At 39.8% G+C, this 23,241-nt stretch overlaps 1 protein-coding gene across 10 annotated transcripts in view; it reads right to left on the bottom strand.

Moving 5' to 3' along the window:
* The window catches only part of magi2a (membrane associated guanylate kinase, WW and PDZ domain containing 2a), a 256,526-nt gene that overhangs the window by 84,575 nt on the left and 148,710 nt on the right, over nt 1-23,241 (bottom strand). For 9 of the 10 annotated variants that reach the window (XM_080292089.1, XM_026146239.2, XM_026146241.2 and 6 more), the window contains exon 3: nt 3,667-3,786. In XM_080292089.1, the coding sequence (XP_080148215.1) occupies nt 3,667-3,786 (120 nt within the window). Of the gene's footprint in view, nt 1-3,666; nt 3,787-15,814; nt 16,368-23,241 lie in introns of those variants that run through there. The other variant, XM_026146238.2, reaches the window with a different exon arrangement.

Here is a 23,241-nt window from a genome sequence, read left to right as displayed (position 1 = left end):
ATTCACCATCATCTGCACAAAGACGTGCACACTTGCAAAGTAATCTTGACCTGCACACATCTAATTGCGAGCTAATCGCAACCATTTAAAGAACAGCATATTTATTATTGCGAAGTTCTTCCATTACCTCCTCTGCATATAAATCACTTACTAGCCCAGTGCCTGGATTTCCGTGGAATATAACTATGGGTTTCTGCATGACTTGGACTGAATAATAACCATCTCTCTCTCGCTCTCTTAGTTTCGGTCTCTGCTCAGAACCAACTCCCCACCTCTGGGAACTGCAGGTTTTCATTTGGCTGTGATGCAACAGCTCCTTCCACAGTCGTCTAAGTTGATTTTACATTTTACTGTCATTCAGTTTAAGTACTGGCAGCAGTCCAGTACTGTTGACAGTCTCCATCAGTCAATGTGAAAACCTCATAACCTCATGTTTATGGATTTATATATTTTTTATTTTAATGAGTGCTGTTGAGATTTAATGTGATAAATCATTTTCTTCCAAAAAGCTGGAAAATGCTATAAAAGGCTCACACAAAGGGTAACTGGAAGAGCCAATACCTCAAAACCTAAGGGAAAAAAAAAGTGTGCTGGCATTTTTAGATGTGAAGTGACCAATAAAACCACAAAGTTACAGTCTTTCCTTAAGCCATTGCAAGTCTCAAGCTTCTAAAAGCATTTTCATGCAGAGTGAAAAAACTGCAAGTTTTATGTGACTGACCGGACTTTTTCTTTTCGAGTTTTTCGCACAACAAACAGATGAGAGAGAGTGAGACATTGGATTATATTCATCCAAAGTCTGAGAGATTCTTCTGTCACTTAAAAGATCAGACACTACTTTCCTTGGAGGCTTCCTTTTAAATCGGTGACCTCATCCACTCAAGTGTGCCTGCTAGAGCACATGAAGGCTCTGCTTATGCGCAATTAACTAGGCTCAAGCATCTGAGACAAATTTTTACACATATATCAAGGGAAACATGAAGAAGCACCTATTGAAACATCATGTTCACATTGTGAAAAACCTAAAGGCTGCAATAAGAAATAGAAGCGAGCAGCTCTAAAGAGATTACGGAGACTGGTGGGATTAGAACCTCTGAACCAAAGACACGATTCCCGGACCCTTAATGAGCTGAAGCTGAGGAAAAAGTATACGCCGCGTGTGAACTTAAATAACTCGAAGCATCACAGAAACCTGGACTTTGAAGTTTGAGTAAGTGGTGGAAATGCTGTCACATCTAAAAGCCACGGTGATTTAAGTCTACAGTGTTACTGAAAGTAACTTCTTTTCTTAAAAAAAACAGAAGGAAATCACCTCAATTAACAAAAAAGATCAAAAATGAAACAAAAGGAAGGAGGAGCTGAGATTTCTTTGTCACAACACAATCATGAAATAAAAGCAGAGATGGTATAAATAGATGGACGCAGCGATCGGAGTGGGTAGTGTCCAGTTATGAAGCTTCACACTGAAGGTTTTCCCTTATGTAAACCTGTCATGCAAGGGGTGGATCTGACACAGAACTCATTGGCAATAATCCTCCTTTCTGACTCTAATAATAACCATAATTTACAAAATGAACTTCATATTTTATTGAATATGAGTTGGAACTAGAGATTTAGCCAACAAAGTCCTCAGAACACAAAGCACAGCAAGGCAGCTGAGAGTAATTTTCCTATAGACTTCTATACAACTGGACAGCTTTTTGCAACCAGGGGATCCAGCCCCCTGGTGGTCATTAAAAATAATGCAGCCTTTAGGTACTGAAGGCCATGTCTATCTTGTATCCATACTGTTAAGGATTTTTTTCTTAGCAAAAAAAAGAGAAAAGAAAAAACGACGGATAAGAGTTTATTCGGAGACCTCATCTCCGCCACAGCATCTCTGTTCCTTCAGCAGACTACACCAAACTCATATCCAGATAAGTGAGGATCTCTCCTGCACCGCTGAACAAAATCATCTGCTAGTACTCCTCCCGCCCATCATCATTTACAAATAACATTTTGCTATTTCATTGCCTTTTAGTTATTGTCATTGTTTTGGTAAAACTTGTTCAGGCGCACTCCAATGCATTTGTTTTTGCAATTTTTAAAGCTTAAGCTACACTTTTCATGTACCCACCGGATTCTGCAGAGGTAACGCCCCTCCCCGGGGCATCCTCGATGGGGAAGAGTGGTAAATGTAAACATCTCTTTCCATAACAGCCAACCCTAAAGCTATTTCAAATTACAGTCACGAGTTATTCTAATTTTGTCCATTTCATATCGCTCTGTGCAACAATATATGTAGAAATGTTGCAGCTGGTTTTGGTTGGAACTCACTACCTAGTAGTTAATGTTGGCTCTAACTGGCATTCACATGGTGTAACAGATGGCTTTATCTATCTGACGAGCTTCATCATTACAGCAAATATAACCTAAGGTGTACGGTTATTGTAATATTTAGAGCTCACAATCAAAACATGAAAAAACAAAAAGATTATTTTATTACGCTGGAATAATGAAAATGAATGGCAATGGCATATTTTTACGCTATCATTAAATTACCACCCAGACTCCTGTTTTATAAGTTGAAGAACACCAGGGATGTAATTAAAATAACCACTGTGAAAAAGTAAGTGGAAATTAACTGAGGAAGAAAAACTGGAGTTTCTTTCACTTTGTGACTCAACTGATTAAAGATAGTTGTTAAAAAATAGAGCAAAACAGTAAGATGTTTGGACTTTGGATGTTTGGATGTTTGCTTTTCTCTGGGAAATGTTTTCTAGGAATTGAACCTGAGAAATTCCTATTTTTTTTCCTACTAACAAGTCAAACCTCTCTCCTTTTTTTACCAGGCAGCTCTTTCCTTTAAAATTCATGCCTTCCTTCTTTCTTCCACATCTAATTGGCCATTAAATTATTAAAATGTATAAAAGGCTGTATGATGGCCGAGCGACCGCGCAAGAAGGAACTCTGTCTCCCTCTCCCCATGGAAGGCAGCTCCCATCGCCAAAAGGATCTAACATTGCTTCTGGCAACCGACCATTAAATTGGCCATCTGCAATTTCCTTTTTTTTTTTTTGCTCCATCCTGCAGGGGCGGCAGGCTGACAGAGACTGGAGTCAGGTGGGAGAGAAGAAAGTCGGCTGCTATGTGTTATCTATATAATGGTAGGGGTCTCCTGAGAGTTGGAGGTGGACAGGCAAACTAGGCGCTGGACTTTTTGAGTGGTTTAAAATCTAAGCCTCAGGCCTGTCTGACCACAGGAAAGAGATGGAAGAGAGTATCTGTTTGTCTGGATTAGGAGCCTGAAGAGCCACTGCAGCTCAGGCTCAAGTGAGCCAAGAAAAAGCCAGCATGAACGTACTGTGTGTGTGTGTGTGTGTGTGTGTGTGTGTGTGTGTGTGTGTGTGTGTGTGTTTCATTGAGAATTTACTTTAGATTGGTTTTAGTGTCCTTCATGTCAGATTTCACTCTCATCTCCATAGAGCCAAAAGATGGATAAATGGAAAGCAGACTTGTGTGGGGGAAGTGTGGACGTGAGGTGATGAGCCCCATTCATTCAAGCTGCTGAAAACTACCCATAGTGCCACACTGAAGCATACATTCCTTAAAAAAATATAGAAATATCACAAAGAAGAATGGCCGCAATCATACGCGTTATTAAGCGTGTCTTAAATAAATCCTTACCTTCATATGTTCCACTCTCTAGCAGGGCTCCACTTTTCTCCAGTTCCATAAACCGGTCAATGGTCACGAAATTATAATCCACCCCCGGGACCTCTCCTTCCTTGGGCTGCCTGGTTGTGCCTGCAGAAGATAAGCAAGAAGAGCTATAATGTGAATAACTACTGAATGAGAGGGGGACTTTGATTAAGGGTGAGTCTTTTTCAGTGTTTTCGAGACGATCAGAACAAGCTGACCCAGGCCCAGCTCTATTCATTAAATTCCCTATCTTTACATTCCTTTTTTTGTCCCATCCTTTGTACAGCTGAGACTGAATATTTAACAGAGAGGAGAAGTGGCAAGGTATGATTTCAGGAGCTAAGTGATGCAATTTGGACACCAAGAGGAGAAATCAAATCAATTTGCATGGAGTTGACAGCATGTCGAGGACTCCCTGACAGGAGCAGCGGTCCTGCCAGCTGACAGGAACACGGGTGCGGTGAAAATATTTTACCCTGTGGTAGCAGCATTTTAAGTCAAGTCACGACCATCATTTCTCCTCCAGTTACTAAAACAAAGTGTGTCAAAGTGTTTACAATGTTAAAATGAGGTACAAATGACTTCCTAAATACGTTCTCATAGCTGTGTGCTAATTAGACTAGTTAAAACTGATCCCAGCTGTGATAACACGCAGCACTCTACCCCTGAGGTGCTGAATGGGTTTTCACATCTGAGGGAGCGTTACTCACACTAAAGCAGAGCCTGTAAACCACACTTGTTAAAGCCTGACTATAAAGTATCCAACTGTGTGTTTTAAAGTTAACGGCGGAGCGTTGTGCCACCGATCGCCCCTTGTACGCAGCATGGGGTGATTTGACTTTATGTGAGGCCAGATGACATCGCTCCTGCATTACAAGTTTCAAACAACGCCTGTAAAAGTTTGTGTGTTGTGTAGATGTGGGCCAAGAAAAGCCAAAAGTACGCAGGTTTCAGTTTCCATAAACACAGATTACTGCACTTTTAACTGTATAAACAGAGCTACATCAGTTAAAGAGCTGATCTTAAAACTACCAAGTGGGAAAAATGGGTATGCTTAAGAGCCCAAGAGGATGAAATTGTTAGTTTTTCTTGGTTCACTTCATGAATAAGAAGAAAGGGGATAGAATCAGCAAGCCTACTTCATCTTACTGCCCCTAAAGGGTTTACATTAAAGGCTGAAAAACTCCTTGAGGTTCTCGAGGCTGCAAGTCGGCCAACATCAAGATCGGGCAGTTTAGAGACATTTGCATGGTTTGTGTTTTATACTTGAACTTTTCAGCAACAACAATCAGAAAATCTTGCCCTCTTTGGCAACGCGCGTGGAGGTGAGAGAGCAAGAAGAGGGTTTGATCTTCTCTCAAGCCGTCTGATCACTTCAATCACTTCTCATATGTACAAACAAGAGTGAGGCTGAATGCTTTGAAGGAGAGAGTATTCAAAAAAGTGCATACGCTATTCGCATTTGAAATGCTGCCACTTGGATCAGGTATAAACAACTTTGCCATCAGACGTGACTGAGCCTCACATGGGGTGTATGAACTCACTGAGGTCTGCTTCTTTCATGTGTCAGCGTTTAGACAGTGTGATCAACATCATCAGCCCGAGCTTAAACTTCTTAAGATTTTAAAGTTTGGAACTGAAAAAATCTGAATCCAATTAAGATTTTTTAAACCCCCTAATCTTCAGGGCACCCAAGGGTTAAAAGGGGTCACCGCTTTAAATAGTGAAGTTTGGACAAAAGCAAACAGGTAAACAAAAAGCTCATGTTCAGAGTGTTTGAAACACTTTTGTCTGCTCTTGGTTCTTAATAAATTCAGAGAATCAATATCCCTAATATGGTCCTGTCAAAGGAAAGGCTTTGCTGTGCACTGGTCCTATGCAGAGCCTACCCACAGCTTTGCAGACCATTATCCACATGTAGCCATTTACTGTCATCACTGCCAAAATATATGAAACCACCGATCTGCTGCTGGTCCTTCAGCTTCTACCTGAGACTGAAGTTACAGTATTTTGTCGTCACAGTTTTCATCGACGACTGTTTGTTTTCCAGGCGATGTCTAAATAAAAATTTATGCATGAGGACAAAAAGTATGATGAAATGTGTTGACACTTCCGTCAACAAATAAAAAGTTAAACAAACTGTTCTGGAGAGATGAGAGAAAGGCGGAACGAGTTTGGAAGTGATCCAATGAGAAGTAATCTTCTGGTGCTGTAAGGTTAGACGGGCACATTTTCTCTGCCACCAGGAAGCAGTACAGTACAACAACTAGCTCCTATGCTTCCTGATGCTCATGAAAACGTGACAAAATGTCAGCGCTTGGGAGGAAGAGAAGATTTGACATATAGACACATTTTGTCTTTGTTGTCAAGGAAACTGAGATGCTTTGTTAAATGTATGGAGCAACTTGCTGGTAAAAAATGACAAAGCAACTTTAGATTTAGTCTATCATAATCTTATGATATTTAGTTGACTCAAACTAGACTAAAATAACTTAGGTGCCTAAATTAGGACTAAAACTAAATCAAAATTTGTTGTCAAAGTCAACACTTCTGTCTACTGTCTGTGTCAGTCACTCTGTTCCCTGTTCAAGCCCACATTACAACTAGTCAGCGTTCAACCTACGTATAGCATCATCCCTGGTAGGCTACATGCTGTCGGGTTTTGGAGGACTGCACACAACCACATCTTCGTAGTTTGCTTACCTACAAACGTCACTTTGTGTAGCCAAAGGGACATGAATGCACCACGGTGAATCAGGCACAGAGATCTGGCTTTGGATAAGTGCACAGATGCCCCATCCAACGAGTGTTAAATGCTGCATTTAGGGTGTAAGTTTAGCTCACTCTGTTGAGCAGCCTCATGTTGTTATTGTAGGCAAAGGCACGGGTTCAAATTTATGGTGTGTGTTAGCCCTGCTCTTTTGCCCAGCTTTTTTATCTTACCTTATCACATTAAGGCCCAAAAATATATTAAAAGAAAGATGGAATTTAAAATCTTCCTTAAATCTAGATAACTGCAAACCCTTCTGAAACCTAACGTGCACTTCCCTAGCCTACATCGTCTGTGAGTGTCCTGTTTCATAGCTTTGTTTCCTCCGATTGATTTCTGGCTGTTTGTTCTGCCACTGCTTTTTTAATTGGCTCAAAATGAAATGAACTCTCCAGAAGAAAACGTTAGTGTTTTGACAGTGAAACGGTGGAGCAAAGTAGGCACACCACACACAAGTATAAATGCTCTTCATAGAGTCAATGATGAAGTTTGAATAAGCTTAATCTTTTGTTGATGCGTTATAGCCAGTAAGATGCAAGCTAGCTTAACAGGGGAAGAAAAGGAGCTAAAATGTTTTAATGCTGATAAACTGAAGGGGAGCTGCAAGGTCTAGTATGAGATAAATCTGAACCATTTTGAACTATGGATCATGCAGAGCTATGGTAATAGAGTCCAAAAATAAAATATGCAATTGAAAATATATACGCTTGAATCATTTTTTGTGTGTGTTTCTTGTCATTCCCAGTCTCTATGTTGATAGATTATCTGTCTTTTCAATATTTTGCTCTGAAATAAAGGCAAAAACTATCCCAGAATTTTTTACTTAATTTAAATTTTTTTGCTGTGAACAACAAAACAAATCTTCTTTACTTCAAACCAGCTGCATGCCGTTAACCTTCGTGTCAAACCTTTTCATTTCTTCTTGTTAACAGGTTGATTATTGGTGCTTAAATGGAGAGAGCAAACCCCGAAAAGAATCAATGATCAGCTGGTGTCCTGGGGACTGCAGCGCCCGACTTTGTTCGCATAAGATTCACTCAGAGGAACCCTTTCATTTCTCGAGCACATGATACTGACATGACTATTTCATGAACTAAAGTGGCACCCTGTATGCACTTTTTCAGATGCTCAAATAGAAATTTACTGTCAAAACTAAAACATCAAGCTGGAACCTGCTGAGAGAGTAAGTCATGTGAGCTGATAAGAGCAAATGAGCAGCAGGGAACACCGTGGTCTACGCAAAAAAGTATTTTTGTGTTTCTGTTTGTGCTGCACCTCCAGAGGAGAAGAGCTTCTTGATTGTGTCTGTCTGCATGGGGGCTTGTGTACTCGTCAGATTAGCCTCCCTCCCAGGCAGAGCTCCTGACTGAGCAGCAGACACACATACACACGAAATTTCAAAGAGGACCTTTGATGTTGGGGGGCTATATTTAGCCGAATCTTCTGGTAGGACTTCTCTAGGGTGACAATTTCTAAAAGGAAGCACCCACAATGCCTCTCGATTTTCAGTCCTTTGTATGTGGGTCATGATCCTTTAGTGCTGATCTGTGAAAATAGAAACACCCCGCTCAAGTGCGCAGTATTTCTTTAGGAAGGTAAGTCATGATTATGTATAAAAGCCTCGGACACTTATCAAGATTTACTACTTTGTTCATAATTTAGTTAGTTTACCAGAGTCTGGGGTTAAAAAAAAATCCCCTTAGGTGTGTTTCAGGAGTGTGTGAAGCTCTCCTTAAAAATAGGCATGCATACAAAACTTGAGCACAAACATGTTTCATTGATGTTTGAAGTGGGAAAAACTGAATACTACCCTAGCAGCAAAAATATTCTACCAGTTTAGAAAAAGAAAGAAAGTAAGACTTCCCTCTTAGCATTTGATTAGCATTTCAAAAATGAACAGGAGGTGCAATTTGACCAAAAGAATTGTAGCAGTTTCAGTTTTTGTGTGTGTGTGTATTTTTAAATCACAGTCATCCTCTTTTGCTACGGTCTTCTTTATTTTGGAATAAAAACTGAAGATAGAGAGAAAGAGAAACAGACCTTAGCAGATAACCAGAAGTGATTTTCACACCATCCAACTTACACTTTGGACTCTGATTGGTTTTCCCACTTGGTCCAGGTGTGATTTAGGGCAGGTGCGAACCCAGTAAATTCACGTGGGTGCAGACAAAAACAACTGCACCGAGACTCTTGAGTTGAAATGTCTAGAACTCAAGTGCTGTGTTTATCCTCCCTTCAGATGGTCTGCTAGGGCTTTACTGCAGACACCTTCAGTTTTGGGTTGCTTTTGCTGAATGTTTTGGGTCATTATCCGTTTGCACAGTGATGCACCAACTGACCACTTATGCAGCATTTGGCTGTGTCTGAGCACAGAGTATAGCCTTGAATACTTCAGGATTCATTCAACTACTTGGTGCGACTGCTGATACTTCTATCAGCAGTCGCACCATTAATAAGTAGTAATAAGCACTTGTGACCCAGTTCCATTGGCAGCCATACATAACATTTCCTCCACCGTGTTTCACAGATGATGTGTGTGTACTTCAGTTCGTGAGCTGTTTCTCTCCTTCTCCGGTTGATCTTGGATTCATCTGTCAAAATAAAATCCTGGTAAAGATCTTTCAGATGTTTCTTGGTAAAGTCTAATCTGACCTTCCTGTTCTTGAGTGTAACCTGTGGTTTACACCTTGTTGTAAACCTTCTGTATTTCCATTGATGAAGGCATCTCTTTAGACTTTGACAATGATACGCCCACCTACTCAACAGTGTTCCTGGTCTTTCAGGCCTTTTAGTGTTGCTGAGTTGACCAGCACATCCCTTCTTTTTGAGAATAATGTATCAGATTGTTGATTTTGCCCTAAATCCTAAAGTTTTTTGGTTTCTCTCTACAGCCACACGTCTTTGGACCTCACACTGAGAGTTTCCCTGAGCATCTACATTTCAGTTCAACTTCAGATCTTCTCTCTGATTACTTGCTCATAAAATAAAAAAGCAGCAGACCTCACCCAGACAGGAAACTCCTTGTCGGTCAATTGTCCAGTTACTTCTGAGACTCTAAAAAAAAGAGGGCACTAGTGTAGTTCAATGTCTGCAATCAATCACTAATAGTTGTTAATTCAACCTACAAGCTATTATTTTTCTGAAAGCAATTGTGCAAGCCTGACAAGCTTCAAACTGAAACTAAATCATCCGGCCTGACAATGCATGACACAGTTTGGTGGTACTGTGAAAAAATAAAATACATCTCTAAAGAACATTTAGTTTCTACACATGAGGCATCCACAGCAGACGTGTTGCGCTCTTAAACAGACGTATAAATCCACCTTTACATCTTTAGAGTCTAGGACAGTCTTCAAAGGCAGGGGAAGAGATAGACAATGCCATTGAGTACTTTAGCAAATAGCAGCTCATTTCCTTGTTGTTAGCATTTGAAAATAAATTATTGTTTTCTCCCAGGAGATGCAAAACAAGAAACATAGAATGGCAGAAAGTTAACAATGAGAACATCGCACTGAGCTGTTTGTATGCTGAGTGAGAGTGAGAAGTGAGTACAGGTGTAAAAACAGAGGAGCGGATGAGAGAGCAGCTTAAGTTGTAGCGTGGGCTGCGGCCCTCGTAGCCTACAGCCATCCTGCTGCTCTCAAGTAAGTTCTCGAGCCAGATACAACTCCACAGTCACGGGCCACGAGTCCAGCCCTCACTTGTGCAGCCAAGCACCATTATCGGATGCCCCTGTCAAAGCTAACACCTGTAGTGGTTTCACACTGGGACTAGTGCTCCTACAGAATACATTAACATAGCTCTGAGCCCATCTGTATGTTAATCAAATACACCAGATGAAATGCATGACCTCTGTGTTCTGCCTCACAGTTGCACATTGAGAATAAAATCACTGTAACCTGCGCACAATTTGAACTTAACTGTAGGCAATACAAAAAAGTGCAACAGGGACCCAGACAGTCTCTGGAAAGCAGAAACATTGGCCTCTATTTAAAACAACAGATTCATATCCAGAGTATGTCCTGAAGCATGACAGAGAGATGTTGTACTGTGTATTTATGATAGGGAATCAAAGCATGTGCACGGGCCCTGAGGAAAAGATTATACCATAAGAATTCAAACAAATCATTTCCATACAGTTACACAGTGCGGTCTAAAAGCAAAGAAAAATATGGAAAGTAAAGCAAATGTTTATCTTTGATGTTTTTGCTTTAAACTGAGCGTAATGTCCTCTTACAGAATATTGGGGTAAAAAAAAAATTAAGGCTCATTTTTGCAATTTCAAGGTGATGTACTTTTTCAAAATCTGCCCAAGGGCTTTAATAGGATCAGCTTAATCTTTGGTCAGTAAACCTAAAGAGTTTGATGCTAAAGTGGGGATTTAAAATTTCTGTCATTGGCTGACACTTTGTCCAGTTTGTCATAAACGTTATTTATGATTCATCATGTTTGATAAAGGTCCGCCCCTGTATGCCAATTTTCAATAACAGTCACAGCACCACCTAGTGACAACAGGAAATGACCAGAGCCATCTGCTCAGCCTCTTTAGGTTATATTATTTTGAAAACTGTGACTTTTCATCAAATGTTGCGACCCTGGCAGCATGGCCCATTTTGATATTTTGCCATGAAGCACGAAATTGCTGTAACTCAAAAACGTATTGTCCAACCTGCTCCAAACTGGCCCCAATCTGAATACAGATGACCATTAGAGCGTTACCTAGAAATGCCAGATTTATATTTAAACTGCTTCTCCTCCTCAAAAGTGGTGATCCAAAATCTTATAAAATCATGAACCTCGGCAAACTCATCAGGCATAAAGAACTGTTTGGATTTTATGGGTTGTGCATATGTGTGTGGTAAAATGGGTGCATAACGCCCATAATGATCTGCTAGATTATGATCTTTTAATTAATTTATTTAGAGATCAAAAATTTGCTTTTGTACAGATATTTTGTTATGTGTCTGTTTGCCATGCCCAACAAAACTAACGTTTTCTTACATTTATATATTTTTCAATTGCTATTGTGGACGTGCAGGTCTTTTACAATTGCACTGGAGACCAGTACATTCAATTAAATCTATCATCTCTTCAAGTAGATCCTGATTCATAGCCACTGTGGATTTACGGTGGAACAAGCAAAGTGAAAACAGTTCACAAAGTTCCTCCATTTGTCATTAAGTGGCCAAGCCCTTTGGGGTGCAGGCTCTGATCATTTAAAACAACCCTGGATAGTGGCGTTAATATCTATAGCACTAATTGGCTATTCGTTAGTTCTCCTGCGGTGCTCACTGGACCGTTCTTCAATTAAAAAACATCTGTTTCCTTCACAGTGTTGGAAAAATCAGTCGGCTTGGTGAAGTAGCCAGGCAAGGTCGAAGGAAAATATCTTACTAAACATACCTTGGCTCTTATTGGCTGCAAATGATTTTTTGGATTGTTTACTATGAGAAAACATGTTACATATTCCTGACAACAAAAAGAAATGAATTTTAGCAATAAAGTTAGGGTGAAACAAGTTGTGTTTATTTTATTTGCTTTCTGTGCAGCCCACTGTTTTAACTTTTCTTCTGATAATTGATAATGGCAGTTGTTAACATTCTTAAATGAATATAACAACAATAGCCCCACATGTATTTTATTGTTATTGCAACAGCTTTGGATGGACATAACATAACAGCTTGTTTGTATTGTTACTTTAATGTGCCCATCTCATTCTCTCTGGTTTAAATAAATAAAACATGTACAATAAAATACAGGCGCTAGCCACAGAGTGAGTGCTCGTCTTGAATCATCTTAGTGTCGTATATATGATGCTGTGTGTGAGTGTGAGAGTAGGTAGTCTAGGTAACAGCCATAGTGAAGTGACAGACTGCAGGAAAGGAAAAAATAGTGTCCACATGTCTACTACTCTTTGCTAAAGTCTCTCCTCTCTTTCCATTTTCCCTCTTATATGTTTCATATTCTAATCACACAAATCTCCTATGGGCAGAGTAATAGCATTTTCATTTAGCTACGGAGTTGCAACCTCCCCTGCATAATCTCACCGCATCAAAGCATAAAAGTCATTGTGCAATTTACCTCCATGAATTCATTTTTAAATCTTAAAGAAACTGAAAAGAAGAAAATGCCTCTACAAGTTTAACACTACAGTACCACATTCATCATGTTTATTCAAATTAAAGAAAAAGTAGTTGTGTTAAGATGTTGAGGTCAAAGACAGGATTAGACACCTTACAACCTCAAAAAAGACCAGTTTAGTGCTTAAGGCCGACCCTGAACTCCTCCGCCCCAAAACCCTTTGTTTTGACTGTCTAAAACAGTGTCAGCATGGCCTATTGTAACCATCCAAATCTAACCATTAGCCAATTAGGAAGTGATGGGCAGCTGTAATGCCCTTGCATTAGAGGGATGGATTAGTTTCCCATTCAGCAGCTGCCTGTGGGCAAATGGACTGATGGAGGACAGTGAAATGCTGTACCACGCCACTGAAAGCTGCTTTCACTGCACTTTGCCTTCAAAGACAGCAAGAGTAGCAATGTGCTTATTCACTGTTTCCAGCGATAATAAAGAGCAGGGTCTTAATAAACTGTGATTACGTATCATTTAGGTGGCAATAATGTGTGCTGAACTGGGAGTGTGAAGGATGCTGCTGTTTTCACGACCAAAGTTAATTCTGCTCCTTTAAAATCTAATCATATTGAATGCTTTGGTTCATAGATACAAAACCTCACTCTTGGTTCCTGACCAAAGATACGTAATATTTTTGTCCTATAGCCCTCTTAATGAAATTTTAGGTTCATTCGAGTTCAGTCAAGCTCGGTGAGAATGACTGCGTGTTGCTCTCCTGCTTATTGACAGCCAGTAATGTGGGATAGATTGGAGAAAGCCAAGCACTGAACCACACTCCCCTGCCTGTTGGCCCTCTGCCGCCCTCCCCTGAATTCCATTAATAGCTCTGCCCTCCAGGAGGTGCTAGGTGGACCGCCTGTAATGCAGCCAGAGATATTAATGACTGCTTCCTTCCTGATAAAGAGAGGGCTGATAAAGAGATAAAGAGGTGGGAAAAGCAGGGATTAACAGGGAAAATAATTATGCAGAGCAGAATTTTCTATGTTAAAGGTAGTACTACAAGACATTCACAAGCATTCCTTAAATAAATTATAAATTTTAATGGACATTAAAGAGATAAACCAGCAGGAGAGATATTGCAGGAGATCTGCTCACTTCTTTTTTATTTGTATTTTGTCTGACTAAACAGTCACTTGGGTTTTCTCCTATGCAAAGCACTTTGCATGATATTTACTCAGCATCAGTTTCTTGCTGTTTGTCAGCTCACAGTAGCCAATGCTTGCTGCATAACAAATGCACAAATAACACTCTGCTACACCAAAAAGACTCTCAGTGGACATTTTCCCATCAGCTCACATATCCAAAAGGGCACTTTCCTCTGAATCCTATTGTAGGAAAATAAAAGTCATATATAAATACTTCAAATACTATTCTACTGGTGCAAAGATGCAAGTAATTATATATTCACAGAGACTCAGTTGCTCCAAGCTCATGCCTGAAGAACAATGAGAGCTGCTTGAAATCTAATTTATTCAATCACATGTCAGTTTAAAGTTGGAGCAGAGCCCCGAAAATCCTACCAAACTACTGAAGTTGGAACAGGTTGTAGCATCTGATACTGCAATAACCTGTCAAAATGTGACAAGATTTCCCCGTAGATGGGATGAACACGTATTAATGCAGTTAACTGATGTGACACATAAGCTGAGCAGAGTTTTTCACTTTTTATGGCATAACACGTTGAGCGGTTCTGACATCTGAAAGAGTTTAATAACTTGCACTCAATAAAAATGGAGCTTCTAAACATTAGTAAGTCAAACTGTGAGTTAAAAATGTTTTTATTGCAATTTAAAAGTCCTGCAATCTGAATAGCTGAGAGGTTCTTTGTATTTTTGTCTTGAATTATTTACGTTCAAGTCAGAGTGTCACCAATATATATGAGCCAACATATTGGTCAGTATACTGTCATGTGAAAAGGACTCACATGACAGAAAAGGCCGCATTCGTCCTAGGTGTAGAATTCAGGATCAGACCATGCAATACTTGCTTTGCTAAACTGCAAAAAATCTGAGAGCAACATCTCAGACTCTACAAGCCTCAGTTAGCATTGTAAATGTTAAAGTTCATGACAGAACAATTAGAAAAAGACTGAATAAGTATGGTCTGTTTGGAGGAGTTGCCCTGAGAAAGCTTCTTCTCTCTAAAAAGAGCATGGCAGCAGGGCATATGATTTGCAAAGCTGCATATGAACTCCTCTGAATACCAAAGTATTCTAAAGTCAAATGTGAGGCCATGTGTCCGACAGCCAAAGCTTGGTTGAAACTGGGTCCTGAAGCACGACAAATCTACTGGCTGAAAAAGAAAAAGAAAAGAAGGTGTGGTAATGGTCCAGTCAAAGTCAAAACCTCAACCTGATTGAAATGCTGTGACGGAACCTTAAGAGAGCTGCGCATCAATAAATGCCTGCAAACTTCAATGAACTGAAGCAACTTTGTAAAGTATAGTGGGCCAAAAGTCTTCCACAACTGATAAAAACAAACAGAAAATGATTACAACAAGCTATTTCTGCTAAAAGGGGTTCTACAAGCTGTTAAATCAATGAAATGGTGCGGCTGCTGTCCTTAAACTCTAATTTTCACGTGACTGTATAAAAGCATTGGTTTATATATTGTCCAATACGCACCTATATTATATTTTGACTGTCTGCAGTACATGCAGCAGCTACTATAATTTAGTCAACAATTTTACGATTAAAATTAAGTGTGCATGCAATTGGATTCAACTCTATTTGGAGCTGAAATGATTAATAAATGAGCATAAAATTCATCTCCATAATGTCAAACACTAACTTCTCTAATGATCTAACTTTTTCCAACGATCTGCTATTTTTAATTGTCTTATAAGCTAGTAAATTAGACTTGTTTGAGTTCTGGGCTGCAGCTTGAATCAAACTGAGTGTCATGGAGTTGTACTGTGTAATACTCATCACATTAGTCCACATCCACACCCACTCAGTGTAGATGTTTCTTCATGCAGAGCTGTCACACAAACAACTGATAAATTACTAGTGACAGATCATCCAGTCATTTAAAAGACCTCTTGGTGTTGATTAAGTGCTGTGACAAACTCATTTAAGGCAAGACATGACTGTGAATCCCCAAAACTGGCAGCAACAAGTACCAATGCTGACATTCAGGGTGTAACTCATATGGAAGTTTTTTGTAAGTCTATCCTACAAATGTAATACAGTATGCAGAAAAGATAAATATACAGAGTATAAAAACAACCTACCCCTACACAGGGATGTCATCATGAAGTCTTTTATCATTGAGAGATGAGCATGCTCTTCTATTCTCGCTCCTGTTTCTCTTGTGAGAAGATGTGAATGGATTCTTTAACTGTATCTCAAGCTTCCTCTAAGCCTTCGTGTTTCTCCAGAGGCTAAGAGAGATCTCCTTTGGTCTTGCTCAGCATCTCAACTTCCACAGGGATCAAAGCCATCACGTTTGCGGCAGGCGCGAAGTTGAAATGAAAAAGAATAAAAGCAACAAAAAACACTCCTATAATTATTCAGAGCTGCGGAGGAGACCCCTGACAGACAGCAGCTGAGCGAGCGTTCGTGTCAGCGAACTTTAATCTAGAGAGATGCCCCCCAAAAATATCACGGAAAACGCAAGAAGGCCGTTTCATTTTCTCTGCAGCTATTTCAATATCTCTCAGAATCCGGCGAGGACGGGTGCATCACATTCACACACACAGTGGACGAGGAGGAGGTATAAAGAGAGGGGGGAAAAGAACATGAAGGAAAAAAGAGGGCAGAGATATAGAGATTAAGGGAACGCTGATGTCATTCATTTGGGTGGGTGTTTTTCAGAGTGTGCATAGGCAGTGATCAGGGACGTGAAAGTGCTGTTTTGTCAGGCTAATCCTTCAGTAAGGGCCACTCTGGCTCGAGCACATTACCATCCAATGACACAATCCTGTTCGTCAGGATGGCCCACACCATTTTGATCAGTTTATAAAGCCTGTCATGACTGCTTAGCCATAAGACTTAGACATGAATTTCTATCAGAACAACAGCTCAAAAACTTTTCAATCAATGCTCCTATTTTAACCCTGCTTGCTGTTCAACACCATCTCCCCTCACAGTTCTCTACTGTCAACAGCTGCAATGACAGGCGAGCCAACTCGAGGGTTTCCAGTAACCTCTTTGGATAAGGTGAGGGATTTGAGCCAGTGGCTCTATGGGCCACAGAGGCTGGAATAATCATCACACTCCACATGGCGGTAATCATCTCATACGGAGACCTCCTGACCCCTTAATACTGGAGGCTAAGCTGTTTCACCCTGCCGTCACCTCTGCCCCTTTCCCACTATTGGATCTACAGCGGCTCAGCATGTGAGAGCGAGATGTGGAGAAGCCTAAGCATTTCAGTTAAAGCTATAGGAGCTCACGATTACAAGGGCAGGAAGTTAAAACCACGGTTGCGTTTTCCCGTGACGCATCAAGACGTTTCTAAATTGCTTAATCCTTTTGAGCCGGAGGCTTTTGTTTTACTATCAGGCTGATTCCCACAATCATTTGGATATTATCTTAAATTTTAGCTGATTTGTGTGCGCCATTTTCCTGGATGTAGCTCCTGGATGGATCCTATACTCAAAGTTGAATAAACACATGTATAAAGTGAAAGCATTAAAAACCTTACACCTGGCGCTTGAGTCTGATCTCAGTCTGAACTCGTCACATGCTTATAATTTTCAGAACCTGTGGAATCACATTTTAACATACTGGATGGCCTTAGCATAATTCTTTATTGTCATGGCAGGCATAATGTAATCCAAACTTTGATATTTCCCCAAAAACCCAGAGAAATCCAAAGAAAAGACAGAAAAAGCTTCCACCTACGACACAAACCACAGCCTGTTTGCTGACAGCACTATGATTTACACCACTGCCAGCACTCTTGCATTCTTATGAAGACTTATGTTGTCCAACACATCGCAACACTCCTGCAAACTTGTGAAAATCTGTGTCGGCATCACTGTTGGCTGTGACAAAACAGTGGTATTTGTTGCCCTAGGAATGATAACAGGCTGGTTTGTGTCCATGTTGTGAAGCTCACTAAGTATGTGCAATACTGGCTCTCCCTCTGGTAGACCATGAGGATTAATGGCAAGCCACTGTTATGCTGTCACAAAAATAAAACTTTTCTATGTGCTTGGAAGTTTCTTCAAATATGAAACCTTCATGAACCTTCACGAACTTCATAAAACATTGAAAATTGAACTAGCTAGCAGATTAATAATAAACAAATTCCTCTAGTTGCTTCAGCTTGTAGAAAAACATTCAATTTTGCTATTTTATAAAACTGTGGTGAAGAAGAAAACATTTATAAGAGCTGGAATTGAGTGGACACATTAGTCTGTGCCGAGTACAGCAGTATGTGTGTGATGTTTTTGCACTGTCATTTATGCTGAGTTATAGGTACAAATTACAGTTAAATTAAATGTTAAAAGTGACTCAAGCTTATGATACATAATTCTACCCAGCAGCAAAAGTGAGTGAAAACACCCAAATTCTGATAATTTTTCCCCTGCATTGCAATTACTCTGTGACAGTGAAGAGCACCTCACACTGTGAAAAATATTTTCTGCAGAAACCTTCCAGGGCTGGAATTATTGTTTGTGTGATCTGTGCTAACACACTGAAGATTTTTCGAAAAGAAGCTCTAATAACAGCACTTGTGATAAATTACAAGCGCCATCATGGGGAATAATGCTGACCTTCTCAAAAACAAGCACTGACATTTCTGTCAGTGGTGCATTTAAGTCATCAGGTGTGTTTTTATTTATGCCTCAACTAAAATCTACTCCGAAGTTGTTCACAGAATTGTTAAAACATCCGAGCTAATACAAATCCATGAATAATGAATAGTGGTTTTTTAAAAAGTGACAGAAAATTATTCATGAATTCTATCTTCCTTCCTGTTACTGGCTCAAGGCAAAAAAATAAAAACAGTTTTAAAAAAAATGTGTTGGCAGAAGCTTCTAGAATAATGCGCTATACTTGGTATAAATAATGGTTTGTGGAAGATGTTTCTATAAATAATAATGAAGGTTGTGTTTAGATAATCTTGATCCTCTGAAGGTGGACTGAAGGATAAAGAGAAGCTGTTGGCGCCAGTAAACATATCAGAGGTTTGTCAGGACAGCAACTCGGAAAAAGCCCATGAAAACTTTACATTCCTGCACTTCAGTTTTTCAAATGCATTTGACAGGGTAGCTGTTTCCCTCCCACTCCTGTTTCAGACTTTTATTGATGTGATGGTTTTCAAGCACTTGGTTAATATTAAACTCCTTGTGGGATATTTGCTACAAAAACATTTTATAACAGCACTTAAATGTTGGCTTGAACTCTAATAAGGCACCAATCTTCTGACTTTACTCATATCTAACAAACAAATCGCCTTATTTATTATCTATTTATAGGAATAAACTAAAATATGTCAGACAATTTGATTAAAGAAGACCTTTTAGCTCAAATCTAACATAAAGAAATTTTGGCTCACAGGCGGTAAAAAAGGTGGCTTTCGGGCCTGCATAGTGAAGTTAAACCTGCATCCTTTTTAATGGCCACCAGGGGAATACACCTGTGGTTGGAGCTGTTGGTGTTGGTTGGTTTGAAATCAATATTGATTTCAAACCAACCAACTATTGAGCCCCCACTGCTCAATAGTGGGGGCTCCCGGACAAGCCCCCACTACTGAGCCATCGGACTTGACCTCTGTAAACACTTCACTGATGAGTTTCTGATTTTGGGTCATGATGAATAAAACAATGCATTTTTAAAATGTTAGTCAATTGAAATGTTAGGCCTAGTGTCATATTCACATCCTTACTGGTTGGACACAGCTGGTAATCATGGAAATCTGCAAGAACCCTAACCCATCGCATGGAGATTTTTGCTGCTATACATTCTTGTAGACTGATTTCACCTAGCGACAACCAGTCGCAATCCTTGTGTAGGCCCGTGTGACCTTAGAAGGCCTTAGAAAGGAGGATTATCCAAGATGCCAGTGAGCATGCAACCTCACAGTCAGATTCAGCCTTCTGTTAGCAAGGTGAAAGCAAAAATAATATATCATATCCTAGTCTGAATCACCACCAAAAGTAACTATTTTCTTTTGGCTTTGCATTGTCCAGCATCTTTTGTGCTAATCCTTTGAAAAGCACTGCTACAAACCCAGTTGCAGTCAAACATACTGTGACCTTCTTTGCAATAACAGCGTAGATTCTCTTACTTAAAATCACATCAAACAACAGAGTACTTTTTGTGTTCTGTCCTCTCAGTGAATTCATGAGCACCCCCTCTTCCATTCACTTATTTTTACTTACTTTTCTGGTCTCTCTTACACTGTCACTGTATTTCATTCCCTCTTTGACACAAGTGTCCATTAACACAGGATCCAATTACTTGGACTGCTCCGAAGACCCTCCCACCCGCCATCCATCTGCAAATACTCAGCCAATGTACAACTCTCCATGCGTCAGATCAAATTCCACCTCCACAAATAATCCCTCACTAGAATGCTGCTGCCAGCGTCACACAAACTTTAATTGGATCCTTTTAATAGTCCTCACTATGGCCACTTTCAGCCATGTAATTAGGTTTCTCATCCTATAGAGTTTAATGGTTGTGGGATGGGTGAGAGAGGGAGAGTGGATGAGGGAAAGAACGGAAGAGACAGAGAAAGAGAGGAAAAAAGGCCAGACTCTTCGTTTTACACTAGACTTAATCCAATTTCACCCACAGAGAAATCATCTCATGCCATATATACTTTTTCAATGGGGTTTTTATGGGCCACCATAAAAACAAAAGACTAGTGTTGAATATCCAGCCTCATTGATTTTTTTGGCTGTGAGCAAAGTGGCCTTCCTTTGCTCTCTTTTTGGCTCGCACCTTTCCAAACTGGCTTCCCTGGCTAATGCAACGCTCCCAAAACGGCATCACCAAAACTCCCCGAACGGGATGCAAATGATGGGATTTCTGCAATGATTAATTCCTTCCACTTGTGAGGCGATTAGAGGGAGTCAATCAAATGAATAATATATGTATAAGCGCTCTATCAAAAGGCAGTGGCACAGTCTCAGGGATGGATGGATGAATGGATGATGGGAGAACATAAGCAGCTTAATAACAATAAATACAAAGAGGCACTCCCCCAGGGACAGAAAAGGAACTGACAAAAGTAGAGAAAGTAAGAAGAAAAAAGAGATGGTGCTATATAAGCCACTGTGGCTATACAATAGATGGATGGGTCATCCACCTGTCCAGGTGAAAAAGGACTTTCAATAACTCTAGGTGACTGTTTTGACAGTTCATACCTCAGAGGCAAAAAAGTGCATTTGTTTACACCCAAAAGTCGATTCCAAGCTGTTTTTATCATGAAGACTGATCATCTTGCCCTTAAAAATATTCCCTGCTTAAAAAAAGCAGTGCAGTCCACTCAGACCACAGGGCAACACTTCTCCAAAGGAAGTCTGATCGTGCTCTCCGTCATTAGTACGTATCATCAATGTTCAGCTCATACTGGAGAGTTGGTGGTTCGCTTGTGGAATTTTCCCCTCCAAAATAAAATATCTTTTGAAATTTGGTAAGGGCTAAAATTTACTTTGAAGGTGAATGTTTTCTTTTTCAAACTTTGGGCATCTCGTCATAATTTTTCAACCTCTCAGCTAGTAGTTAGTGACTTTTCTATATGAGTTGGCATTTTTCTGAGTGCCTCATGCACCGATTGTGGCAATCAAAGGGTACCAGAAGCCTGTGTGGCTGTGGCCTTAGTAAAATGCCATCATCATGAAGTGTGTTATGGATGATGTGTGTGTGAATGGGTGAAAAGGGCTTGTAGTAAAAAGCTATGTATTCTATTTTTGTCCAAGTCACCTTTGTTGCCATTATACTTATTTACTGTATATAGTTGCAGGATGAATGATATGTACTACATAGTCCAGCATAGTGCACATGCAATCAATACAACACTGACTGCTCACATAAAAGCTGCATGTATCATTACTAACAACAGTTATATGGTTGCCACTTTTAACCACACCAATCAAACTGCATTCTTCTTTTCACCAGTTTACAAAAGAATCAGAGTCGGCCCCACTTCAGACTAAAGCACAAGTGACCAAGAGAAGAATCTGCACTTCAGTTGCTCAATTAAAACAATGACAGTTAAAGCTGAATAAAAACAGGCTTTAAAATGGTCTTTAAATTATACACAATTGGCCGAGTAAGCTGGTTTGTTCAAGGTAATTTGACGCTAATCTCATCAATATAGTGGTTAATTCAGCATCCTGGGTATTTTTAAACTCTCAGATGACAATCCTTTGAATCACTGAGCTGCCTGATGACATGAGCACCTGCAGGTTGTAACCACAGATCATTTCCCCCTTAGAGGTAAATGTGGCATGATGCAATATAAGCTGAAACACTGGGATGATCAGATGATTAAACACTATTAAGAAAAATAAATATCTAGAAGCTATTTCAATAAGATTTTTTTCAGTTAAATATCATTTTTATTCCAGTTGTAATGCCTTTCTCTTTCTTATATGAGTGTAAAGTGAAAATCTTTTGGCTTTCAACTGTAGATCGGACATAACGAGAGATGCGACGATGAAATGCTGAAAGAGGGTTGGGCATTTTCTTAACCAATAATCAAGAAGATCAAATGAAAGTAATTGTAAACAGAAAATATGAAGCAGAAAAACTTCAAAGCAGCATTTGGCTATAACTGAAGGAATGGGATGCCTGTGTCATGACTCAGGCAAAACATGCATCTCTCTAGAAGTAAGACTAGAAATTTTAATCACCTGTCTACTTCACCTAATAAATTGTTGGGGGAACAACAAATTTGGAAGAACACAAGAAAGATGAGAAGGCCCGAATAAAGAAAAAATGACATCATTACACCCTTTCTTGAACAACACAAAACATTTATATTCAACCCTCTGCCACAACATTAAAATGCATTATAGGTTTATAATGTATACTATAAAACATGCAGCAGTGTAAAATAACCAGCAGGACCATCTGGCTGAGGCTTAATTAAATACACTTAATCACATTGGAACATATGCAACGCACTCACATGCCACAGCAGTTTAGCAGGGAGGGAAAGACAAAAATAAAATCCATTTTGATTAAGACTAAAGGACAATTTCTGAGTGGCTCAGAAAATCATTACAGCTACAATAGCGGAATATAACGAAACAATGGCGCTAGAAGTGATTCATTCATCACTCCTGATATGTTAACCTTTCTCCCTCTTCCACCTGCTGAAAACCTCACAAATGAATCTGCCTCCTTGTGTTGGAGTTAATGACAGCTGAATGGAGAGCAGGCTGCACGCATGTCGAGCCTGTGAAACACCGGCTGTTGAATAGAATGGAGAACAATGAATGTACGGTATGCGCATATTCATAAATGTTTATAGTTAAAACTGTGGAATGTGGTGTCAAGGTTAAAATGTAAAGTAATTATGAAAATGTAATCATGATTTAGAAATGAATGTACTTCAACGTGAAGCATGTGTCATGCATGCAGCAAGTAGCTTTGGAGGTCTCTTTGCCAGGCAACCATGAAAATGGACTTTTGATAAAGTGGCAACATACACCCAAACCTTTTCCTCCTGCCTTCCCTTGTCTCTGTCTTC

Source organism: Astatotilapia calliptera, chromosome 17 (genome assembly GCF_964374335.1).
Source record: "Astatotilapia calliptera chromosome 17, fAstCal68.1, whole genome shotgun sequence".
NCBI classification, from domain to species: domain Eukaryota; kingdom Metazoa; phylum Chordata; class Actinopteri; order Cichliformes; family Cichlidae; genus Astatotilapia; species Astatotilapia calliptera.
This window is presented reverse-complemented; position numbering and strand designations above follow the sequence as displayed.